General features: G+C 43.4%; 1 protein-coding gene across 4 annotated transcripts; it reads left to right on the top strand.

Moving 5' to 3' along the window:
• The first annotated feature begins 1,713 nt into the window (after positions 1-1,713).
• LOC141085119 (rho guanine nucleotide exchange factor 19-like) lies at positions 1,714-23,548 on the top strand. 4 transcript variants are annotated; one of them, XM_073570232.1, is made up of 14 exons: positions 1,714-1,906; positions 5,340-5,576; positions 15,372-15,588; positions 16,803-16,867; positions 16,958-17,199; positions 17,542-17,702; positions 17,801-17,953; positions 18,828-18,957; positions 19,027-19,101; positions 19,290-19,382; positions 19,719-19,879; positions 20,105-20,266; positions 20,575-20,658; positions 22,989-23,548. In XM_073570232.1, the coding sequence occupies exons 1-13, from the start codon at positions 1,750-1,752 to the stop codon at positions 20,636-20,638; spliced, it is 1,917 nt and encodes a 638-aa protein (XP_073426333.1). In that variant the 5' UTR covers positions 1,714-1,749; the 3' UTR covers positions 20,639-20,658; positions 22,989-23,548. The 4 variants fall into 4 exon arrangements, with proteins under 4 accessions (XP_073426333.1, XP_073426335.1, XP_073426337.1 ...); XM_073570234.1 differs by lacking the exon at positions 22,989-23,548 and adding an exon at positions 22,517-22,646; XM_073570236.1 differs by having other exon boundaries at positions 1,900-1,926.
• The last annotated feature ends 1,035 nt before the right edge of the window (positions 23,549-24,583 follow it).

The following is a 24,583-nucleotide window of genomic DNA, read 5'->3' as shown; positions in this document are numbered from 1 at the left end:
CGGGTTCCACACAGCGGGACAGAGGGGCCCCGGGAAGAGGAGCAAAAACCAGTTGTTCCTCCACGCCTTCAGAGGCCTTACGCCTGCGCCTCCTGTTTCTCCTCTTCCCGGTTGCCTCATCCTCCGGGCAGACTTCATACCCAAACAACAGCGTGCCAAACCGTGCTGGGGATTCAGTCTGCCGTACTTGTTTAAGGATGAGGCAGCCCCCCTCAGAACTACTCCCGCTCCCTCCATCCTCCCCCTCGCTCCCGCTTTCCTCCGCGTTACTGGAGTCCAGCGGGAGGGCCACCTGCTCGGGGGCTATCCCGCTGCATGTTACCTGACTCACGCTGGTGTCCGCCAGGTCTTCAGGTGGAGGTGGCCCGGATGTGGTGTGGGCGCCATCTTGCTCTTCCTCCTCCTCGCTTTCCTCCACCTGGATGGGGACTCCTGACCCCCCAGGAGACCCACCGGCCATGGCCCTGAACCGGTCCTCGTTTTGAAGCTTTTCCTGGAAGGGGCCGCTGCCGGCCATGATGGTACTTCGCCGGTCCTCCAGGGCCCGAATCTCCCCTTTCAGCCGCTTGACCGTGGCGGTGACCTCCACTCTCTTTGAGGCAGGGAGCCTGTTTTTACTGATGACCCGGGCTCCCTCCAACTCCCCCCGGAGTCTCCTGAGCTGCTTGCCGGCCTCCTCGTACTCGGAGAGGTGGGCATGAATGCGGGAGGCGTAGGTGGTAGCTGGCTCTCCCGCAACCTTGGAGCCCCAGATGTTAAGGGGGGGGCCCTGCCTCACCTCTGCCGGCTGCTGCACCTCCGGGGGAAGGGCCCGCCACAGCCTTCACTTCAGGGGTCCCGGACCCTGGAGCCTTGCGGCCCCCTGGTGTCCGCTTTTTCCCCATCCCTGGGACTGTCTGGCTGTGCCTTGGGCCTCCTGGTGGTGGATGAGGCCCCCCACCCCCAGCTGGCTTGCCGGAGGGTGGGAGCCAGGGGCACAGCCCCGGCGCTCAGTCCCAGGGAGAGTCCTCTTTCCTGGGAAGGGGGCAGATGGAAAGTCCTTGCAGGAAAAACCTCCCTTCCCAGGAGCTTAGCAAAATCCCAGCCTGCAGACGCTCAGCTGCAACACTCCTCCTCTTCCTGGGCGTGTCCAGAGCTGCACTCACTATTCTGCTGGTGTAGTCACTGTGTACATACATTACATTACTGATCCTGAGTTACCTCCTGTATTATACTCCAGAGCTGCACTCACTATTCTGCTGGTGCAGTCACTGTGTACATACATTACATTACTGATCCTGAGTTACCTCCTGTATTATACCCCAGAGCTGCACTCACTATTCTGCTGGTGCAGTCACTGTATACATACATTACTGATCCTGAGTTACATCCTGTATTATTCCCCAGAGCTGCACTCACTATTCTGCTGGTGCAGTCACTGTATACATACATTACTGATCATGAGTGGCTTTCAGTAGTATAACTTTCCTGGAGGTCGCCTGATGCTGCACCACCTGCAGTAGTAATTGATGCCTATGTTACATATATTTCTCAGTCTTTCTCGGTAACATTTGGATAAATACTGAATAAGTCGTTAATGATAATAAACCAGTGGTCTCCGAGAAGTACGTGCTGTGACGCTCGGGACAGGAGAGCCGCCGGCCGGGCCGTGCATTGCGATGTGATTTTCGTACGTGTTATGTGGCCATCTGACTGCGCTGTTATGAAAACTCTCGCTGCCGCACTGTATGAGAAGACCTGTCCTATATAATGGAGATCGAGCTAAACGCCGCATGTAGATGGCTCACTGGAGGCCTGAGAGGAGACTCCGGCTGCCGGTGGTTTCATCCCAGGTCTTCATCCCAGCCGGGAGCCGGAGGTTACTTAATATCAGAGCTCAGGTGCGGCTTCTCAACTTGGGAGACAGGTAACGGCATTAGGGCAATGGTGAGAGCAGATCAGTGGAGTTCACAGCTAAACGTCCGCCAGAAGTGTCTGCTCTGCCGCAAGACCACTGGTGTCCACCATAGTCTGGGAAGAACGGGTTTGTGCTACTGTGTTTCATACTATCCTGCTAATGCTGGGTTCACACTTCTAAGAAACTTCTCGCATCTCAATACCCGGCACCCAGGACCGGAGTGTGCGGCTGTATGTATTTCTATGCAGCTGAGCGCTCCGGTCTGAGTGCTGGCTATTGAGACGCGAGACTTGTGCGAGTTTCTCGCAAGTGTGACCCCGGCCTAACACTGAAACAACTGGCTTTTTTTTTTTTCTACTCTGAGGTTCATACAGTTTATTGGCACCATCATTCTGATGTTTGGTGAGAAGGTGCAGATTTCTATAGGTGGGGAAACGCTCATCTGACTGAGGATGTATGAGTAACGTATAGAGCAGAGGAATGAACCTCTGACTGCCGGTCACTGAGTGTTATAATATCATACATTCACTAGATGGCGACAACCTCACAAAACTATACAACCATATCAGAAGCTTGTCTGACATGTAAATGTTCTATACACTGCACAGTACCACTCCTCCTGTCCTGTATATATACACTGCACAGTACCACTCCTCCTGTCCTGTATATATACACTGCACAGTACCACTCCTCCTGTCCTGTATATATACACTGCATAGTACCACTCCTCCTGTCCTGTGTATTTATACACTGCACAGTACCACTTCTCCTGTCCTGTATATATACACTGCACAGTACCGCTCCTCCTGTCCTGTATATATACACTGCACAGCACCACTCCTCCTGTCCTGTATATATACACTGCACAGCACCACTCCTCCTGTCCTGTATATATACACTGCACAGCACCACTCCTCCTGTCCTGTATATATACACTGCACAGCACCACTCCTCCTGTCCTGTATAGATACACTGCACAGTACCACTCCTCCTGTCCTGTATAGATACACTGCACGGTACCACTCCTCCTGCCCTGTATAGATACACTGCACGGTACCACTCCTCCTGCCCTGTATATATACACTGCACGGTACCACTTCTCCTGCCCTGTATATATACACTGCACGGTACCACTCCTCCTGCCCTGTATATATACACTGCACGGTACCACTCCTCCTGCCCTGTATATATACACTGCACGGTACCACTCCTCCTGCCCTGTATATATACACTGCACGGTACCACTCCTCCTGTCCTGTATATATACACTGCACGGTACCACTCCTCCTGTCCTGTATATATACACTGCACGGTACCACTCCTCCTGTCCTGTATATATACACTGCACGGTACCACTCCTCCTGTCCTGTATATATACACTGCACGGTACCACTCCTCCTGTCCTGTATATATACACTGCACGGTACCACTCCTCCTGTCCTGTATATATACACTGCACGGTACCACTCCTCCTGTCCTGTATATATACACTGCACGGTACCACTCCTCCTGTCCTGTATATATACACTGCACGGTACCACTCCTCCTGTCCTGTATATATACACTGCACGGTACCACTCCTCCTGTCCTGTATATATACACTGCACGGTACCACTCCTCCTGTCCTGTATATATACACTGCACGGTACCACTCCTCCTGTCCTGTATATGCACTGCACAGTACCACTCCTCCTGTCCTGTATATACACTGCACAGTACCACTCCTCCTGTCCTGTGTATATACACTGCACAGTACCACTCCTCCTGTCCTGTATATATACACTGCACAGTACCACTCCTCCTGTCCTGTATATACACACTGCACAGTAACACTCCTCCTGTCCTGTATATACACACTGCACAGTACCACTCCTCCTGTCCTGTATATACACACTGCACAGTACCCCTCCTCCTGTCCTGTATATATACACTGCGCTGTACCACTCCTCCTGCCTTGTCTGCTGGGTGTATGTACGTATATTAATATATATAGCTTAGTATCACCTTTTTGCTGATTGTAACTCCTAGGATCGGCTCTTATTTTGTATATATGGACACTTTCTTCTGAACACAGGTTTATGCATCTACATCGCTGTGCATAAAGCGATGCTTCTTGTTCAGTGTCCATGTAAGTCTAGTTCTCCATGAATCCTCTAGTGGGTGCTGTATGTGATTCTTACAGGTTGTATTGTAAATCTGTGGTAGATTATAAGGCTATGTGCACACGTTGCGGATTCCGCTGCGGGTTTTTCCGTGCGGAAACGCAGGTAAAACCGCAGGTAAAGTGACCTGCGGTTTTCCTGCGTTTTGGTCTGCGGTTTTGCCCTGCGGTTTCACACCTCTACTGTGGTAGAGGTATGAAACCGCTGCGGAAACCGCACAAACAATTGTAAACCGCAGCAAAACCGCGCGGAAAAAACCGCACCGTCAGCACAGCGTTTTTGAAACCCCATAGGGTTTCATTGTACTGTACTTGGTCAGCGGAACTGCTGCGTTTCTGCAACGGCAAAACCGCTGCGGAAACGCAGCAGAAACCGCACCGTGCACTGTGCACACAGCCTAATACGGGTTGTTCATTAAAGGGAATCTGTCACCTGATTTTCAGCTTATCAGATAAATACATTTCCCACCTAGTTTTGAATTCCCCTAACTCCCCATGTATCACCCAAAAATTATTTATTTATATAGTACCATTGGTTCCATGGTGCTGTACATGAGAAGGGGTTACATACAAATTACAGATATCACTTACAGTAAACAGACTGACAATGACAGACTGATACAGAGGATACCTATTTTTCTTTCACGCGCGCTGTATGTAAATTAGTTGGGTCCGGTCCGATGGGCGGTGTTTTTGCTCCTTCCCTCCATCCCCCCTTGGCCGCTGTACGCAATATTTCAGATAACTTCCGTAGTTCTGGTCAATATTTTGTGCATTGCAATCTCCACTCGCGCGTGCGCAGTATGCGTTGCCCAACTGCGGGCAAAGCCGGAAAAAAGTAGTTTGTAGCCGCCGGAAGTGCTATGTCCTGGAAGTATTTTGCTGCCATTTCTGTGTTCCAGGACATAGTTCACCGGAGCACGCGAACTAATGCTTTTCGGCTTTGCCTGCAGTTGGGTAAAGCATATTGCGCAAGCGCGAGTGGAGATTGCAATGCGCACGCGCAAAATATGGACCAGAACTACGGAAATTACCTGAAATATTGCGTACAACGGCCAAGGGGGGGATGGAGGGAAGCAAAAACACCGCCCACTGGACCCAACTAATTTACATACAGCGCGCGTGAAAGAAAAACGTATTTTTGGGTGATACATGGGGAGTTAGGGCAATTCAAAACTAGGTGGGAAATGTATAGAAAACGCTCTATACAATGATATTTTTATCTGAGAAGCCGAAAATGAGGTGACAGATTCCCTTTAAATCAATTGTTTCCTGCTGCAGATATGGAGCTATTCTGCAGAAAACGCTCACACAGTGAGTCTCCTCCACCCGTGGAAGTGACAGTGAAGCGCTGCGCTTCCTGCCCAGAGGCCTGCAAGCCCCTGGTGAACCTGCAGACCTGCAGGGAGGAGCGGGGACTGCTGCCACGACTGTTTCGTCACAAGAAGCGAGTTACTGGTGGAAAGTGGAAATCTTATGATGATGTCGGTTTACAATCAGCCCTGGACCACATCGAAGGTAAATAAAGTGATGCGATCTTCACCATGACAGGTCCATGTAAGTGCTCACTCAGCTTTTTTAGACTCTTGACATAATGGGTGTTTTGAATCTTATGCCAGCTGTAAGTTGTGTCTGCACCCAAGAGAGGACGTTGTTGAGGTGCACGGTACTGGGGGAGCCCCGGCACAAGCACCCCATGACTTATTGTTCTGTGTCTCGGGTGAACTCTGATTGGGAAGGAGGGTACTCCCTGTAGTTATCGGCAAGATGGAGATGAACAATATCATGTCTGGAAGACTTTCCAGAAGCCCTGCAGAGCTTCTCCAGTCACCGGCTCCATGGCCTCAGTGAGCTCAGTGACCGCATCCAGGGTCACAGGAGGAGCAGCCTTTGTTGCCTGGCGTATATAGTGAACTAGTAGGGATTATCGCAGATATATTGCAGCATTGTCGCCGCTGAAGAGGTGAAGGACATTGGAGCCGGATTATCCCCCTGTGTAAAGATGAGGGGGCACAAGTCCACAAATACTAGAAGGAACCATGTAACAAACAGATTAGCTTGTGTAGAACAATGAGCGGATAATGCACAAACTCCAGAGGCCAAGGAGTGTCCTCCAAGGAATTACACAAAGGTCACCCTTAGGCCGGGGTCACACTTGCGAGTGCAATGCGAGAAACTCTCCTCATTACCCGGCACGGCTGCTGGCACTCGGGACCGGAGTGTGTGGCTGCATGTCTTTCTATGCAGCTGTTGCAAAAAAAGGGGGAGACAAAAAAGCGCAATAGGGTCTTATCCACGTTACAAAAGACAGTATATCATGAAATATGCTCACCTGGTTAGGATGAGATAAGAGCGTGTAGGTAGCGGCTGCTGCAGATCCACAGGTCTTCAGTGACCAAAGAAATGATGAATCCAAAGGGAGTTTGTAGCTATATTCCGCGCTGCCGCTTTAGACAAATTCCAGGAGAATGCTGTATGATTGCAGTGGTTTTATTCTACGCGTTTCAGGGGTCTCATGCCCCCTTCATCAGGAAATACCACAAATACATACAGGTATCACAGACATAAATAGGTTTGGAAGGATGCTGGATTTCAAAAAAATGAGCGCCAACAAGTCAGATGATGCAGTGTCAAAGTTCAATGACACCACATGGTTAACAGTTAACCTAAGATATATTACAAAAGAATACGTATTTTAAAAGATTTTTTGATTAAATTTTCGTTTACAAAACAGATAAAGTCAAATTTACGATTTAAACAAAAAAACAAAAAAAAAAAAAAAAAAAAAAAAAAGGGGAAGGGGGGAGTTTATTCCTGTTTAGAGGTGGATACCTTACAAGTGGACTATCGTATGGAAACAGCAAACCGCTTTTTTTCATTGAAAGCATTGCAATCTTTATACAAAAAGGGGAAAAAAGTAAAAACATAATTTTAATTCTTTACCAATAAAAAATATATAATTTTAGTTAAATTCTAAAAAATTAAATATAAAATTATTTTTTAGTATAGAGGAAATGGGTTAAAAAATAATAAAAGATGCTAAAAGCAGCAACACACGAGAAGCTGCACAGCAGCCAGCGCTGCTCAGAATGAGAACGCAAACAGCATGGATTCATTACTTCACTAATACAAAGATCATGGGCAAATTTTAGATATAACATGAAGCACATAAAAAAGGGGGTTAATATCAGATGCAGCAACACACAGGACGCTGTGCAGGAGCCAACTACTGCTCAAAGAAAAAACGCAGGATAAAGCGGCAGAGTGAATGGGTGGCTTCATTAATAGATAAGATCGCAGGCAGCTTTAGTGTTCACCCCCTGACACATAAGTCTTTTTACTGTGAAGGAGTGGCAGTAACATTCTTGCACTGTTCACTAATCTCTATGACTAGGCAATATATGCATGGGAGCTGAGTTAAAGGAGAAATAAGATACTATTATCAGCCGGGGTCATTCTTTCATGTCAGACTAGTAGAATTAGTAGCGCTTACCCGGGCTTAATTAAAGAAGAAAAAAAAAAAAAAAAAAAAAAACCCTTCAAAAAATTCTTCAAAAAATGCAACTAACAGAGAAAATGTTTAAGACAGAGGTATGAAAGTGATTGCTCCCAAGGGCAAAAGGAGCTAAACCTGATAAGAGGCTATACAGGATTTTCATATATATAACACTCTTTTAGAGCTAACGCACAAGCAATATTTAAGCAAATACATATGAAGGGGGCATGAGACCCCTGAAACGCGTAGAATAAAACCACTGCAATCATACAGCATTCTCCTGGAATTTGTCTAAAGCGGCAGCGCGGAATATAGCTACAAACTCCCTTTGGATTCATCATTTCTTTGGTCACTGAAGACCTGTGGATCTGCAGCAGCCGCTACCTACACGCTCTTATCTCATCCTAACCAGGTGAGCATATTTCATGATATACTGTCTTTTGTAACGTGGATAAGACCCTATTGCGCTTTTTTGTCTCCCCCTTTTTTTGCAATAGTTATCAACTAGCAGGATCTGGAAAATCCTCCTGGTTCAAGACTGCACAGCAGCAGAGGGTCCGTTACTTTCTCACCTTTTTTTTTTTTTTTTTTTTTTTTTTGACTATGGAATACTTTCAGAATCGACTGGCCTCTAGAGAACGCCTGATTAAACAGACAATTGGTTGTGTTGAACCCAGCTCTGCTGTGGATCTGAATCAACACATATTTACTGATGAAGAAACTAGAAATCTTCGTAAAATATTTTATAGTTTCAAGGAAGCACTTAAAGAAGAACTTCACTTTCATCTGGATGCTCATTTTCTCTCGATTTATTTGAGAGAAAATATCTGCCCCAGAGGTCTCAGAATAATGCATGAATCACCTTTTCCGGATGACTGTGAGTTCACAAATGACTGGAATAATATTGTAAATAATTGCATGTCAGAAATGTTATCTGCCCTCTTTAAAAAGAGGTCCCAGCTTTGCGATATAGCAACAATTAAGATCAAACAAATCTCCAATGATCTTTTACCGTTTATAGCGCACCCAGAATATAGGAAAATAAATTCAAATGTGACGACATTTATTATGCAGCTAGAAAATGACACGATAATGAAGAAATCCAAAAAATTACAGAGGGACAGGGAAGATTATAAACGAAAAAACAATAACGAGAATAAGAACTTAAAGAGCAATTGTTTAATTGCCTCTACTAAAAATGATTCTGCTTCACTACAGCCTATTAATAAACAGACCTATACTGTATCTCTTACAGAAATAAAGAAATCAAATGGTGATTCGGGTGGATCTAGCCCACAACCCCTCCATACCAAAACTCCTATTACTAATCTGGACAATAATCCTGTCTCCAGTATCCCCCCAGATAATATGAGTACTCCAAAATCCTCTGGCAAAGCTCTTAATAAGAGTTTTCTTAATCACTCCCAAACCCTGCTTGAAGCAAGGGAACACCTTGAAAAGATTAAAATTCAGATTAACAAAAACATTGCTGATAAGGAAATGGAAAAAGTAAAAATGTCCTCCACCTTCAAAAAGAAAGGGGGCAATGTTTCCCTATCGGTATCTTCCCCCCTTCCCATTTCATTACTGGATTTATCTATACATGATACTACACCAAGCATGCTTTTACCCTCTCAACCTTTCAATACTAATGAGCTTGATACTGTGAATATTCCCACAACAAGTGCTATTACTTCCTCAGAAATTATTAATACCATTATACTGGATAACTCCAATGTTTCCAAAAATGGTATTGTGCCTTTTTTACCCTGTGCTCTCAAGAGCACACCTCAAATAGATCAGTTCTTTCTTCCAAAAAAAGGAAAAAGAAAAAATGCTTTAGAGGAACAAGAGGTGGGAGAAAAAAAGAAAGGAAAAATACTACCTTAACAAGTAGTGAGGAGGGTCATGCTTCTAATATTTTTAATTTATCAGATTATGATCTTACCAGTAGTGAGACAGCCCTTCTCTCCAAAGGATTATCCTTCTGCCCTAATAATAAATCGAAGGATTTTGACCTCTTTTTGGACTTGCAGATTTTTATTAGAAAATTAACTCTCAAAAGACATTTTGCTAAAAACACCACAAAGGATTCTGCTGAAATGGATGAAGATGTTCATGATCTTTTTCATCTCGATGTACCTTATAAATCTAATTTTTATCCCCTTGAGGACAAAAGTCATCAGATTAATGCCTTCAGCGATATTGTACAAAAAGAGTTTGAAAAAATAACACGGAGGGGCATTAGTAAAAGGAAGAAACCTAATCTTAATAGACAAGAGAAACAAGCATTGAAATCCCTTTCTCTTAACAGTTTGATTGTGATTAGACAGGCTGATAAAGGTGGTGGGATTGTAATCCAAAATCGATGTGACTACATTAATGAAGCTCATAGAATTTTATCTGATACTAGCTACTATATTAAAAGCTCATTTAGCGATTATTCTAAATCTATTACAGCCTATAATGCTTTAATCATCGAGGGTCTTTCCCAGAATATTTTCAATTATAAAGAAAAAAAGTTTTTAAGCATTAAAAACCCAAGCATTCCTTTTTTTTATCACTTACCTAAAGTACATAAAGGTCTTTGCAATCCTCCTGGCAGACCGATAATTGCGGGTATTAACTCTCTAACCTCTAATCTAGCTCATTACATTGATAGGATTATGTTACCGCATGTATTTGAATTAAAAAGTCACCTCAGAGACTCAACTCATCTATTGTATCTACTCCAAGAAATCACTTGGAAACCACAATATGTTTTCATTACTATGGATGTGACTGCACTTTATTCTAATATTCCACATGATGTAGGTGTGAATTGTTTTCATCATTTTTTAAAATCTGACATTAGACTTTCTTTGGCTCAAAAGGATTTTATTTTAAAAGGTATTGATTTTATATTGAAAAATAATTTTTTTACCTTTGAAAAAATATTTTATCAACAAGTTAAGGGGACCGCAATGGGCTCGAAGGTAGCACCTACTTTCGCTAACCTTTTCATGGGGATTTTTGAAAATTCCTTTATTTTGAATGAAAATTGGAGCAAAAATATTATTTTTTATAAAAGATTCATTGATGATTTATTTTTTATCTGGGACAACTCCACTAACAATGTTGAAACTTTTATTCAGACAATAAATTGTAATGACTGGGATCTTTCTTTTACAGCAGCTTACAGCAGTCTTTTAATTAATTTTTTAGATATTAACCTTTTTATTAAAGAAGACAGAATATGTAGCAAAACATTTTTTAAAAAAGTAGACACCAATGGCTACATTCATTTTAATAGTGGGCACTACAATAAATGGTTGAATAACATTCCTAACAATCAATTTCACCGGATTAGAAAAAACTGCTCATTGGATACTGACTTTAAAGATCAGTCCAATATTTTAAAGAAAAGATTTTTTGCCCAAAAATACCCTTCACATTTAATTAAGAATGCCTTTAAAAACTCTATCAAAGTAAATCAGAGAGCATTGCTGGAGCCTAAAGAGCAAGTTATTACTGATAAGAACTTTTCAATGAATTTTATAACGCAATTCTCCATTGAACATAATGAAATTCGTAGAATTTTTCATAAGAATTGGCATATATTACTGAACGATCCCATTCTGAACAATATCCTTCCTAGGAATCCCGGGGTTACATTCCGTAGAGCCCCCACAATCAAGGATCTAATAGCCCCTAGCCGCCTGAGACCTCATGCTAGCCCCATTAACGGTTACACCCTGAATTCAACTAAAGGAATCTTTAAATGTGGCACGAGGAACTGCTTATGCTGTTCTAATATAAATCATAAAGCTGATTATATAATTTCATTTTCTACCAAAGAGAAATTTATGATCCCTTTTGTTCTAAATTGTAACTCTGACTTTGTCATTTATGTCATTGAATGTCCCTGTGGTAAGCAATATGTGGGGAGGACCACACAACCCCTACACCTCAGACTGAACTCCCATCGGCATAATATTAAAAAAGGCCTGCTTACTCATGGGCTGTCCAGACATTACGCCTTGGTACATAATAAGAATTCGAAACTATTAAAAATTAGCCCTATCGATCATATACCTAAATGTGCACCGAACAGATCTACGAAACTAAATAGAAAGGAAGCCTATTGGATCTACAAATTAGGGAGTCTGAAACCACAGGGTCTAAATGAAATAACTGAGGTTTTTACCTAGACAGTGGAATTTTTGTTTATATCTATATTCACATGCTCTGCAACCTTAAAAGGAAAAAAAAAAAAAAAAAAAAAAAAAACCCTCATGTGTATAGATGGCTTCTGAGTTCTTTGCGATAATTTCTCTTTGTTCTATTTAAATTTAAAATTTTAAAATTTTATTTGCACTATTTGTGTCAGTTTCCCTTGTTTATAATGTCAACCTAGTTATGCAGTCCCCGCCTTGTGGTTTTTTATATATTTTTTTATAGATTTGTTTGCACTTAATGCAATACCTAATTGCAATTTTATATTTATATTTATATTTATAATTAATTTTACAATACTGTGCCTCCTTGGTCTGATGGGAAAAAAAAAAAAAAAAAAAAAAAAGGAAGGGGAGAAAGAGGAAAAAAGAGAGGAAGGGGGAAGAAAAAGAAAAAGGAAGAAAAAAAAAAAAAAAAAAAAAAAAAAAATTATTTATGTATTTGCTTAAATATTGCTTGTGCGTTAGCTCTAAAAGAGTGTTATATATATGAAAATCCTGTATAGCCTCTTATCAGGTTTAGCTCCTTTTGCCCTTGGGAGCAATCACTTTCATACCTCTGTCTTAAACATTTTCTCTGTTAGTTGCATTTTTTGAAGAATTTTTTGAAGGGTGTTTTTTTTTTTTTTTTTTTTTTTTTTTTTTTTTCTTCTTTAATTAAGCCCGGGTAAGCGCTACTAATTCTACTAGTCTGACATGAAAGAATGACCCCGGCTGATAATAGTATCTTATTTCTCCTTTAACTCAGCTCCCATGCATATATTGCCTAGTCATAGAGATTAGTGAACAGTGCAAGAATGTTACTGCCACTCCTTCACAGTAAAAAGACTTATGTGTCAGGGGGTGAACACTAAAGCTGCCTGCGATCTTATCTATTAATGAAGCCACCCATTCACTCTGCCGCTTTATCCTGCGTTTTTTCTTTGAGCAGTAGTTGGCTCCTGCACAGCGTCCTGTGTGTTGCTGCATCTGATATTAACCCCCTTTTTTATGTGCTTCATGTTATATCTAAAATTTGCCCATGATCTTTGTATTAGTGAAGTAATGAATCCATGCTGTTTGCGTTCTCATTCTGAGCAGCGCTGGCTGCTGTGCAGCTTCTCGTGTGTTGCTGCTTTTAGCATCTTTTATTATTTTTTAACCCATTTCCTCTATACTAAAAAATAATTTTATATTTAATTTTTTAGAATTTAACTAAAATTATATATTTTTTATTGGTAAAGAATTAAAATTATGTTTTTACTTTTTTCCCCTTTTTGTATAAAGATTGCAATGCTTTCAATGAAAAAAAGCGGTTTGCTGTTTCCATACGATAGTCCACTTGTAAGGTATCCACCTCTAAACAGGAATAAACTCCCCCCTTCCCCTTTTTTTTTTTTTTTTTTTTTTTTTTGTTTTTTTGTTTAAATCGTAAATTTGACTTTATCTGTTTTGTAAACGAAAATTTAATCAAAAAATCTTTTAAAATACGTATTCTTTTGTAATATATCTTAGGTTAACTGTTAACCATGTGGTGTCATTGAACTTTGACACTGCATCATCTGACTTGTTGGCGCTCATTTTTTTGAAATCCAGCATCCTTCCAAACCTATTTATGTCTGTGATACCTGTATGTATTTGTGGTATTTCCTGATGAAGGGGGCATGAGACCCCTGAAACGCGTAGAATAAAACCACTGCAATCATACAGCATTCTCCTGGAATTTGTCTAAAGCGGCAGCGCGGAATATAGCTACAAACTCCCTTTGGATTCATCATTTCTATGCAGCTGAACACTCCGGTCCGAACCGCCTGCGTCAGTGTATTGATGCTAGAGACTTGCGCGAGTTTCTCGCATTGCACTAGCAAGTGTGACCCTGGCCTTACTCTAATATCCTGGACATGTCCTACTCTTCCGTCATCACACACTGATCAGTGATTCGGTAACTTCAATGTACGTCACATGAGGAGCAACTACTGTGCTTATCCTGCAAGTGGCGTAACCAGAGTTCTATGGGCCCCAAGGCAAAATCTAGGCCTGTACCCCCCCATACTACTCCCAGGATGTTGCTTAGATGCTTTGGCCCAAGAGGCATTGTCAACCTATAAAGACATTGTCCTCACCCCATTAGTAAAAAAACAGATAAAATATAGAACACAGAAAACCGAGTAACGAGATCATTTTATAAGTGACACTTTTAGCTGGTATTTTCATATTGTAAGTGAGCAAATAATGCCGCCACACCATGAGCACATATAACTACTGCAGTGTCTGAATACAACCACCATCCTGTTACTAAACAGTCTACTATACCAAGCCCAATATTACCAATAATTTTCATATAAGGAGGACAAATAATACTGCCACATATTACCAACACATACAAGAATGACTAGATAATACCACAATGATCACTAACAAAAATTAATAACACTAAAATTATTACAGGTGACGGTGTACACAGGTGCTCTGTATATAGTGTAGAGGTATAACTAGTGACATTATACATAGGAGCTCTGTATATAGTGTACAAGTAATAGTGATCACCAGTGACATTATACACATGGGCTCTGTATATAGTGTCAGTGTACAGGTAATACAGTGATCACCAGTGACATACACAGGAGCTCTGTATATAGTGTACAAGTAATAGTGATCACTGATGACATTATACACGAGCTCTGACCATAATGTCAGTGTACAGGTAATACAGTGATCACCGGTGATATTGCACACATGAGCTCTGTAAATAGTATAGAATATACAGGTAATACAGTGATCAGCAGTGCCATTATACACATAGTCTCTGTATATAGTGTATAGGTAATAGTGAGCACTGGTGACATTATACACAGGAGCTCTGTATATAGTGTACAGATAATTCAGTGATCAGCAGTGCCATTATACACAAGCTTTGTGTATATAGTATATAGGTAAGTGATCTCCAGTGCCATTATACACATGAGCTCTGTATATAGTGTACAGGAAACATGGTGATCACCAGTAACATTATTATTGTAGAGAAAACGATCACTGGATTTCAGGTTACACTCCATTTGCATCCAGAACTGTGCTCACAATTCTGTAGCTTTATTTATTTTTTAAGTACCATGCAATAGTATCTAATTTTTCTGACCTTTCTGCTTGTTCAGTGTCTGCGTTGTAAATGCAGTACAGGAAGATGCTAACAGACACTATCACGAGGCCTTGTGCCAGGATGTAGTGCATTAAGCTATCAGGCCAGTAGTGTTGTATAGCAGGACTATAGAGGAGATATATTGTCGGTCTGACTAATTATGTATGGGGTTAATGTCTACTAGAAACTATAGGCCTGATTCATTATTGCATTTGCACCTCTTTTGTCTGTTTTTTTGGTGTTTTTAACCTGTTTTTGATTTGTGCTAAATTCTTTTAATTTGTGCACTTTTAAGTCTATTTACGTGTTAGTCTGCGTTTTTATGTTTTCAAGATGTTTGCGGTCGAATCATTGCGATTTAATTTAAAATGTCCGAATTTTTATGCAAATGTACTCCGGTCCCCCACTTGGGAGAGATTCACATGATGGAGGTGTCTAGAAAAGGCCAGCGGCAAGTAGAAAGAATAATGTTTGTAAATCTCTTTCAGAACGTGAACTCGGGGGATCTAAGGTCTTCAACAATCCCATCTACCAACCTCCTTTCTGTCCGACTTACCCATGTATTTCTTCTATGGGACTCGAATACAAAGAGGACACAAAGACTGATGTACAAGAGGCTCCTCTGCTCAGCTCCTCAGAAAACCCACCTCCTCAGAAAAAAGTACTGGAAGAACAGAGCATGAACATAAGCCCCCCAAAACCCAGGTACATCCCACCATAAACTCAGATGTAATAGATCCACACCACCAATTCTTGTCATTGGACCAGATTCATTATTGCATTTGCGCCTTTTTGTAATTTGTTTTCCTGTTTTAGGAAGAAAATTCTTAAGTTATGCCTATGTTTCTTCTACTTGTCCATGCTTTGCTTTCTCTGTTAGCCATCATCAGATCATGCGATTCTTTGCTTAGAAATTGGTCAAGGTGATAAACAGTCTTTTTGATTTTGTGCGAATTTCATGATGCCTGTAGACCCGGAATGCTTCGGATGCACAATTCAGCATAAACCCATGTATTCCTTATTTGTTATGACTCACAAGATGCATTATTTCCAGGCTCAATTTAGAATTTCTCATGTATGTCTGAAACATAATCACGAGGGAATGTAGTGTGACATATTCAGGGAGACATCAGAATTGCTGCAAAGGGCCGTTTTCATTGTTAAAACCTGGATTGGTTGCTATGGGCAACTACTCCAGACTAAATTTGCAATAGTTTTGTTCAGATTACTTAGACATGAGCAGATTGATTTGCAGGACCCTAGTCCAGCCGCCATATCTGCATTCCTTTGCCATTGGATGGCGTGGTGCAAACATTTTCCTACCAGCCGGTGCCTCTTCGGATTAGTAGGTTCAGAGAAATATGAAGCCAGGGATTTTGGCAGATAGGAGGCGGCTCATGGGGCTCATCTGGTGACCACAGACTGATTTCACCACTAGACCAGGATCCTGTAAATATATCAATTCATCTATCACTTTCCTAATGTGACACTGAGTTCTTAGACACGACTGGCTACAATGTAGACTCCATACTGTAACAGTGACCACGAAGCCTTTATGCTGTAAGTTAGAACTATGATCATCATGACTAAAGAACCGTATTGGGTAAAACGCTCTACCAGCATGGTTAGTGGAGACATGCATGCCATATGTTCTGGCTGTACTGTAGCTGTGTACGCCAAGGAGTCCATTTCTCTGAGTGGTTCATTAAATTCTTTAAACTACACTGACCACACATTAGATTCACTGAGGGCTCATAAACCTCGATCGTTGCAGCTGATCAGACCTTATAAGCCAACATTCTTCAAATCTCCATGATGTGTGATGAAATGATGTAACGTTAAGCCTCCACTGAGACCACTGAATGTAATCGATTCATTGACCTGAACCTCTGTGCTAATAACAATGTCATTCTACTTAGCCTGATTGGAAGACTGATGGAGTCTCGTCGGTGGAAGCGGAAAGAGTCCAAGTTTGTGCACACGCGTTAGTAGAGCTTCTGTTTCAGTGGTTCGCTCCTTTTGGTTGTGTTGATGTCCATAATCACTCATATTCTATATTTCGTTCCTTGTTCAGAGCCGCTATATCAAGATTATTGTGTCTATTACACGAATGGAGCTCCAGCATTGTCCCCGGCTATCTTCTCGGTAGATGCCTCCTTTTCTTTTGCTGGTCTCTTCTCTTCTTCTATACTTGAAAGTAATGTGAACAATGAAGGACCCTCGCATTACACCGCATCCCTGTGGCAAGAACTTCCAGAAGTTAAAGGAAAGGGCATTGCTCAGAAAATGAGCCCCCAGAAGCGGCAACTTCAGGAGGTGAGCACTGGCTGAATGGTCCTTGTATGGAAGGGCTGGGTCATGAAAGGGTTTCATAGCCAGTTCTACCTGTTGCTATCAATGCTATCTCTTTTGACGGTTTGATATCCAGTATAGACTCACACTGGTCACATGGCTGTTTGATATAGAAGGCCAAAAAAACTTCTATGGCTTTCACTATACAACTTGGTGCCACTAATATTCGGAAGACTATGGGCCTGGCCTCTGAGTTGTACTATGTGAGTGAGGTGCCTCCATTCATTACTACAACTTTTGTTCCATCTACTTCTAATTGCTCAGACTGTAACACTCTGGCTCATAATTTTGGATCTTGGTCCACAGGCTATTTTTGAGGTGGTGACGTCGGAGGCTTCCTACCAGCGCAGTCTGTCTGTAGCCACTGGTCATTTCCAGAAATCCCGGAGACTGTTGGAGTGTTTGGGCACCTCAGACAGGCACACCCTGTTCTCCAATCTTCCCAGTGTTCGAGAAGTCAGTGAAAGGTCCGTTTCTCTGTATAGCTCATGTCAGTGCACTCGTAATCATTTTCTTGGTTGTTTTACAGTTTGAAATTGACTTCTGTAGTCTCCAATATCTGCAGATTTCTTCTGGATCTGGAAGAAGGTTTGGAGAAGGACATACACCTACATGATATCGGTGACAGAGTTCTGAGGCATTGTAATGAATTCCAGCGAGTTTACATTCCCTATGTCACCAACCAGATGTACCAAGAAAAACTGATGCAGCAGTTAATGTAAGTTCAGGACAAGGACAAAGGTTTGCCTCTTGATTACATCATCCACAGTCGCTCCAGAACAGACTTAAAGTGTTGAGTAACATGAAGCTCCTGGACTCTAGTGCAAAATCTGCATCTGGCTCTCCATGTGCCATTTATAATGCTGGAATCTTGTATAATATGGATCATTGGGTATCTGACCCGGTTGACATTATTGCGCTCACTATTGCAATGGTAGCATGGATGTTATCAAGAACAGCTTCAATGATTGGACTTGTCCTAGTATTCCCATAGTTCAACTTCTTAGTCTTAAGGGGAACTCATTACTAAACTCAAATATAAGGCTAGAATTGCACAGTGACTCCAAAATGTGTAATATCACCAAAAGTCTCAAAATACTGCTTCTACATTGAAGCATAAGGAGTGTAAATGCGGTTGTATTGTGGCCTGCAAGTTATAGTGACAGCTACGGGCAAGTCACAATTTCATATCTGGTGGGCAACTGCAACATGACCATATTCATATGACATTATCCTGTGATATCAATCACTGTGTGCAATCTATTAGCACACGATAAGTCGTAACCATTTTCAGGTCCAGCCTGAGACTCTAATGGAATTCAGAGTTGTCCAATTACAAGTTCTTAGAAGTATAATTCAGCTATTTCTTTGTTAGTTTTCTTCATTTGCTAAAGCGTTGACAACCAATATTGCAGCCATTTTTACACACGAGTCAGTGTGAGGGCTCGATTGGTTTTCAGCATGATGTCTTCAGAGGTGCACAGGCTCATATTCCACGTTCTAGACCTTAACATTTATGAAAGGGGGTGGTGATATTCAGAATGTAATCACAAAAGACTTTTTGTTGACGCTGATCTTTTATCTTCTACCAGTCAAGAAAATGGAAGATTCCTGCAGGTGCTCCAGCAATTGGAAGAGCAGCCGGTATGCAAGAGACAACTCCTGAAATCATTCCTGGTTCTACCATTCCAAAGGATAACGCGCCTGAAAATCCTGCTGGAGGTAAAAGGGCGTCAGTGAATCCAGAGGTGTAGTGCCCATCTGGTTTTCAACAAATTGATTTTGTTGCAGAATATCCTGAAGTTGTCAGAGAGTAACGTTGTGTTGTCGTCATCTGTACGTGAGGCAGCGTCTGCAGTTGGAGAGGTGAGCACTGGAGGAGTAACTGGCCAGGAAGGTCTAATATTGAGTGTAGGTTCACAGCTGACCAGTCTGCCAGAAGTAAAGCCTTTCCATCCTCTGAGCGGAGTTTGTCTAAAACATCACATCATGAATTGTATTTGATATAAACTGCTGTAACAGTCTACAGAGCCGGCTGTGTCTTCTGTCCGCAGATTGTGTCTCGGTGTAATGATGGGGTGAGGTGCATGATGCAAACAGAGGAGCTGGTCTTACTAGAGAAGAGGATAGATTTCCTCCACACCAAGGTGAGGGCTTCTCACCTATTTATCTTCACGTATATATCATTTAGAAGAAAGTCATTACGGTAACCGCTTGTTTCCTGACCTATGGGACATGGCAAGAAAATGGATCTTCTCAATGTTCGGTGCGTATTTCCCAATTATTCCTCACAAACTTAAACCACATCACGTTAGAGACCTCTTTATGTAATGATACAATGCTGTGTACAAAGAATGGGCCCAAATCCCTGTTCCCCCGACCCATGTAGCCACACATCCTTCATTCTGGCCAGTGATCTCCACTGCTTCCATGGTGGCTGTTCTTGTTTGACTGCCTTGTAATTGCTGGACCTCCTTTTGCAGTCTTTTCCGCTTATCTCGAGGGGTCGTGTGCTTGTTCACCAAGGAGAATTGGTGAGGATATTTTTCCAAGAGATGGGTGTTGGTCACCGTCCGCGTCTTGCCAGCAAACCTATCTATCTCCATCTTTTCAGCGATTTGCTGCTTCTATCCAGCAAAACAGAGTAAGTATGTATATGAGAACTAGAGAAATTCATCTTTCCAGCATAATATGGTAGAAGGTGAAGAAGCAGGCTGATGTGACGCTCTTCTTGTAAATGTCATGTGTTACAAGCGGAATCAGAGCTTTATACAATGAAAACCTGAGCGCTCATGCCTTGTATTAGAGTATGTGACCAGCCCATGTTCCCGCTTACCTATGGATGGTACCTTTTCTCTCCTCCATCCAGTGCTGGTCGCTTCCAAGTGACTGACTATGCGAGACGCGGGCAAGTGAAAGCAGACTATGTCAAGGCCAAGGCCCTCGGCCTCCCCACAATGGTCTTCTTACTGCGCCTGACACAAAACCACAGTGGCCTAAGCTGTGAGATCGTCCTACAGGCTCACAGCGAGTAAGTTAAGACCACCTTCAACTACACAAGACCAATATAGCACAAACCAAGAAGGGTGAAGCATCTGCAGTCCAATCCAAGACCATGAGCTGAGTGAAGTGACCCTCTCATAAGAGAACATCAAGAATATCGGTGACTCATGTGAGATAAAAACCCTTAGACTGTGAGGATGGTTAAGGTTGTCAGATGGCGACACAATATTGATCTACAGGGCGATGTGTACATGTGTGTGAGAGAAACTATATATGTAATCAAGGCCTCGTGCTGCCCTGTGTTTTCTAATGCTTTATATGTTGTGTTCCCACTAGGTTGGAGAAGCAGCATTGGATCTCCAAGATAACACAACAGATGTCGCATGAATCAAGTTGCTAATTGAAAGGGAAGACCTCAAGGTAAATCGCCAATATGCAGGCTTATCCGTTTATCATGCTTCTTCCAGAATCCTTCCATTGCAAGGTAGAGCGCACTGGCGTCGCCTCCTGCGCAATGTATTCCCTGGGATATGGCGCTCGCTGACGCGGCTTCCTGCACAATGTATTTCCTGGGATATGGCACGCTCTGACTTCTCACCTTCACTGTGTCCGTGAGATATGGCACGCACTGACGCCGCCTCCTGCACAATGTATTCCCTGGGATATGGCGCGCACTGACATTGCCTCCTGCGCAATGTATACCTTGGGATATGGTGCACAATGATGTCACATGGATAATGTGTCCCTGGGATATGGCACTTGCTGACGTCTCATCCTGCGCAATGCATTCCCTGTGATATGGCACACGCTGACATTGCCTCCTGGGCAATGTGTTCTCTGGGATATGGCGCGTGCTGACGTCGCCTACTGTGCAATGTATTCCCTGGGATATGGCGAGTGCTAACGTCGCCTCCTGCGCAATGTGTTCTCTGGGATATGGTGCATGTTGACGTCTCATCCTGCGCAATATGTTTTCTGGGATATGGCACGTGCTGACGTCTCATCCTGCGCAATGTATTCCCTGGGATATGGCGCGTGCTGACATCGCCTCCTGGGCAATGTGTTCTCTGGGATATGGTGTGTGCTGACGTCACGTCCTGGGCAATGTGTTCTCTGGGATATGGCGCGTGCTGACGTCTCATCCTGTGCAATGTATTCCCTGGGATATGGCGCGTGCTGACATCGCCTCCTGAGCAATGTGTTCTCTGGGATATGGTGTGTGCTGACGTCACGTCCTGGGCAATGTGTTCTCTGGGATATGGCGCGTGCTGACGTCGCCTACTGTGCAATGTATTCCCTGGGATATGGCGAGTGCTAACGTCGCCTCCTGCGCAATGTGTTCTCTGGGATATGGTGCATGTTGACGTCTCATCCTGCGCAATATGTTTTCTGGGATATGGCACGTGCTGACGTCTCATCCTGCGCAATGTATTCCCTGGGATATGGCGCGTGCTGACATCGCCTCCTGGGCAATGTGTTCTCTGGGATATGGTGTGTGCTGACGTCACGTCCTGGGCAATGTGTTCTCTGGGATATGGCGCGTGCTGACGTCTCATCCTGTGCAATGTATTCCCTGGGATATGGCGCGTGCTGACATCGCCTCCTGAGCAATGTGTTCTCTGGGATATGGTGTGTGCTGACGTCACGTCCTGGGCAATGTGTTCTCTGGGATATGGCGCGTGCTGACGTCGCCTACTGTGCAATGTATTCCCTGGGATATGGCGAGTGCTGACGTCGCCTCCTGCGCAATGTGTTCTCTGGGATATGGTGCATGTTGACATCTCATCCTGCGCAATATGTTTTCTGGGATATGGCACGTGCTGACGTCTCATCCTGTGCAATGTATTCCCTGGGATATGGCGCGTGCTGACATCGCCTCCTGGGCAATGTGTTCTCTGGGATATGGTGTGTGCTGACGTCACCTCCTGGGCAATGTGTTCTCTGGGATACGGCGTACATTTCCATTCCCCAATCTCCTTTCCTCCCTCCCCCTCCCGTATATCTTGGTGATTCCAGAATCCTCCAACTACAGCCTCCTCATCAGTAATACATTTCCGATGACAACTGCTTAAGTGTCCTATGAAAATAGCCGTTCCCAGCGTTATGTCAGAGCAGCCCGTTACACACCTGACCCTTCTTCAGATCTGCAGGCAGCTGTATGCTGGGGAGAGCAGGTGGACAGTTCTGCACAATGGCTGAATAGTATACAGGAATGTAATGGTGGTCTGTAAGATGGGGGATACAATGATTCTCCTGTCGCTTGTTATCCCTTTAATAGAACCCAATAAGACACCTGAATAAGGCTGGTCACTGTCATCCAGTGGTGGGTGATGACCGCTCGGCCCATGACCCTGCGCCTTCGCTGCCACTACACCAATAACAGATGATTGTTGCGCCTTTACAATCATCAGGATAAATGTTCCGAGTGCAGACTTCTATCGGTGACAATGGTAAAAGCATTTCCTTTATCCATTTTCTCTCGGTCATTATCTCTACAGTCTTCAATCTGGAATTCTCCATTTTCAGCTTTGATAATGTTGAATAGTTTTCTAGTGAGTAGAGCTGTGGTTGTGATATCCGGAAGTTGTATGTTGTGTAACCGCCATGATATAATCTACGCTAACTAATGATATTGTCCTAGTGACGGGAAGGGACGGTATAGGATCGTTCTGAGCCATCGATCGGGGTGGTGCAGGGGTCAGCGACCTTTACTGCCATCAATGTCACTTATGTCTGACTTTGCTTTGTAGGATTTAAGATAAACTGGAAAATCTGCTCCTGGGACTGAGGCCGAACATTAGAACCTCTGCCCGTGTGTGAGCTGTATGCCGAGACTGAACATTACAACCTCTGCCCGTGCGTGAGCTGTAGTATGGCGAGGCCGAACATTATAGCCTGTGCGTGAGCTGTAGTATGCTGAGACCGGACATTACAACCTCTGCCCGTGCGTGAGCTGTAGTATGGCGAGGCCGAATATTACAACCTCTGCTCGTACATGTAATGTTCGGCCTCAGCATACAACTCATCTGGCTGTTGTGAGCAGCAGGAGCCGTCCTCATCTGTCTTGGTCTTTTCACTTTATTTCTGTACTGCTTTTACCCCGGATCTGCAGCGTGGACCCCGTTCCCTACGTCCATCAGTCAGTGTGGTGCATGGATACAGTGACTTGTTTGGGTGCATCTACAATTGTGGATCAGGACAAGACCCTTGTATCCGGGACATTACGTGCAGGTCCTGAGACATCAGAACGTTTTGTTCCCGTCGTCTTTTATGTGTCTTATTAACGTATGAAATAAACGTATTTTATAGAGATGATTGTTGGCAGCTCTACTTCTTCCTGAAAGTAATGGTGGTCCCGACACTGTACAGTGGGCTACAGCCTTTCCTGACATGGGTCTTCACAGATTTCACTACTAATGAAGTGTAAATTGCTTATTGTTAATGATCATGTTGCTTGGGACAGACCTTAACGATGAAGGTCACTGTGTCATGATATTGGGGAGGTCTTCGTCATGGGAAGCATTAGTCACTGCCGAGTTCCTTAATGTTTGTGCCCTCTCTCTTCTTGGCAAGGTCATCATGTGGTGAAGAATCTGATTGTATTACAGTACCTGATACTGACAGAAGGGGGCAGCCTTGCTCCTATGTAAGCCCTTTCTGACATTAACACTTCAGAGTCAGATTTGTCATTACTGCAAGGGGAAATGGGGAGGGGGGGTCACCATTATGATCCAAAACTGGAAAATATGTGGGCTGATTCCTGAGGGGAGATAGTAAATACCCCTGACGGAGCAGGACATGATGTGCTGAGCTGCATTCACCACTGGGGGCAGCTGTCCTGGAATTCCCTCTGATCACAGTGGAGAACACTATGGAGTGTCTGCATGTGAAGCATTATCATGACGAACAATGTAGCACTCATATCCTGCAGCGCTGTAAAGAGAGCAGTCAGTAGGAAAACAGAAAAACTTTTCATCCTTATCCTTTTTGCACACTGCCACTGGTGCAGTGTGCGAGTCTCTTCTGGGGCATCTGTCCCATCTCGTACCAGAGTGGATGACATGCCACTGTGGAATAAACACTGACTGAGGCTACAATGTCTGTGTGGAGCCCTTGGAGGAGAGCTGCGTTGTCAGTGAGAGCAATACTACAAGTCCCAGCACCGATTTCCCCACAGTCACTTCGCCGTCTGCGTCTGCTTGGCTCGATTTCCGTGTCTCGTTACACTGCGGTTTCCTTTTCGTGTAAACGATACGAACTGGAGGCCATCGCCGAACTGAAAGGATCTCCTGCCAGAACGCCCCAGACCATCAACACAAAGATAGCTTGTTTTCTCAAATTCTTC

The sequence above is a fragment of the Dendrobates tinctorius genome, unplaced genomic scaffold (assembly GCF_039654945.1).
Source record: "Dendrobates tinctorius isolate UK_male_01 unplaced genomic scaffold, ASM3965494v1 ptg000028l, whole genome shotgun sequence".
Lineage (NCBI taxonomy): Eukaryota > Metazoa > Chordata > Amphibia > Anura > Dendrobatidae > Dendrobates > Dendrobates tinctorius.
The sequence above is the reverse complement of the archived record's forward strand: the minus strand, read 5'-3'. Positions and strand labels throughout refer to the sequence as shown.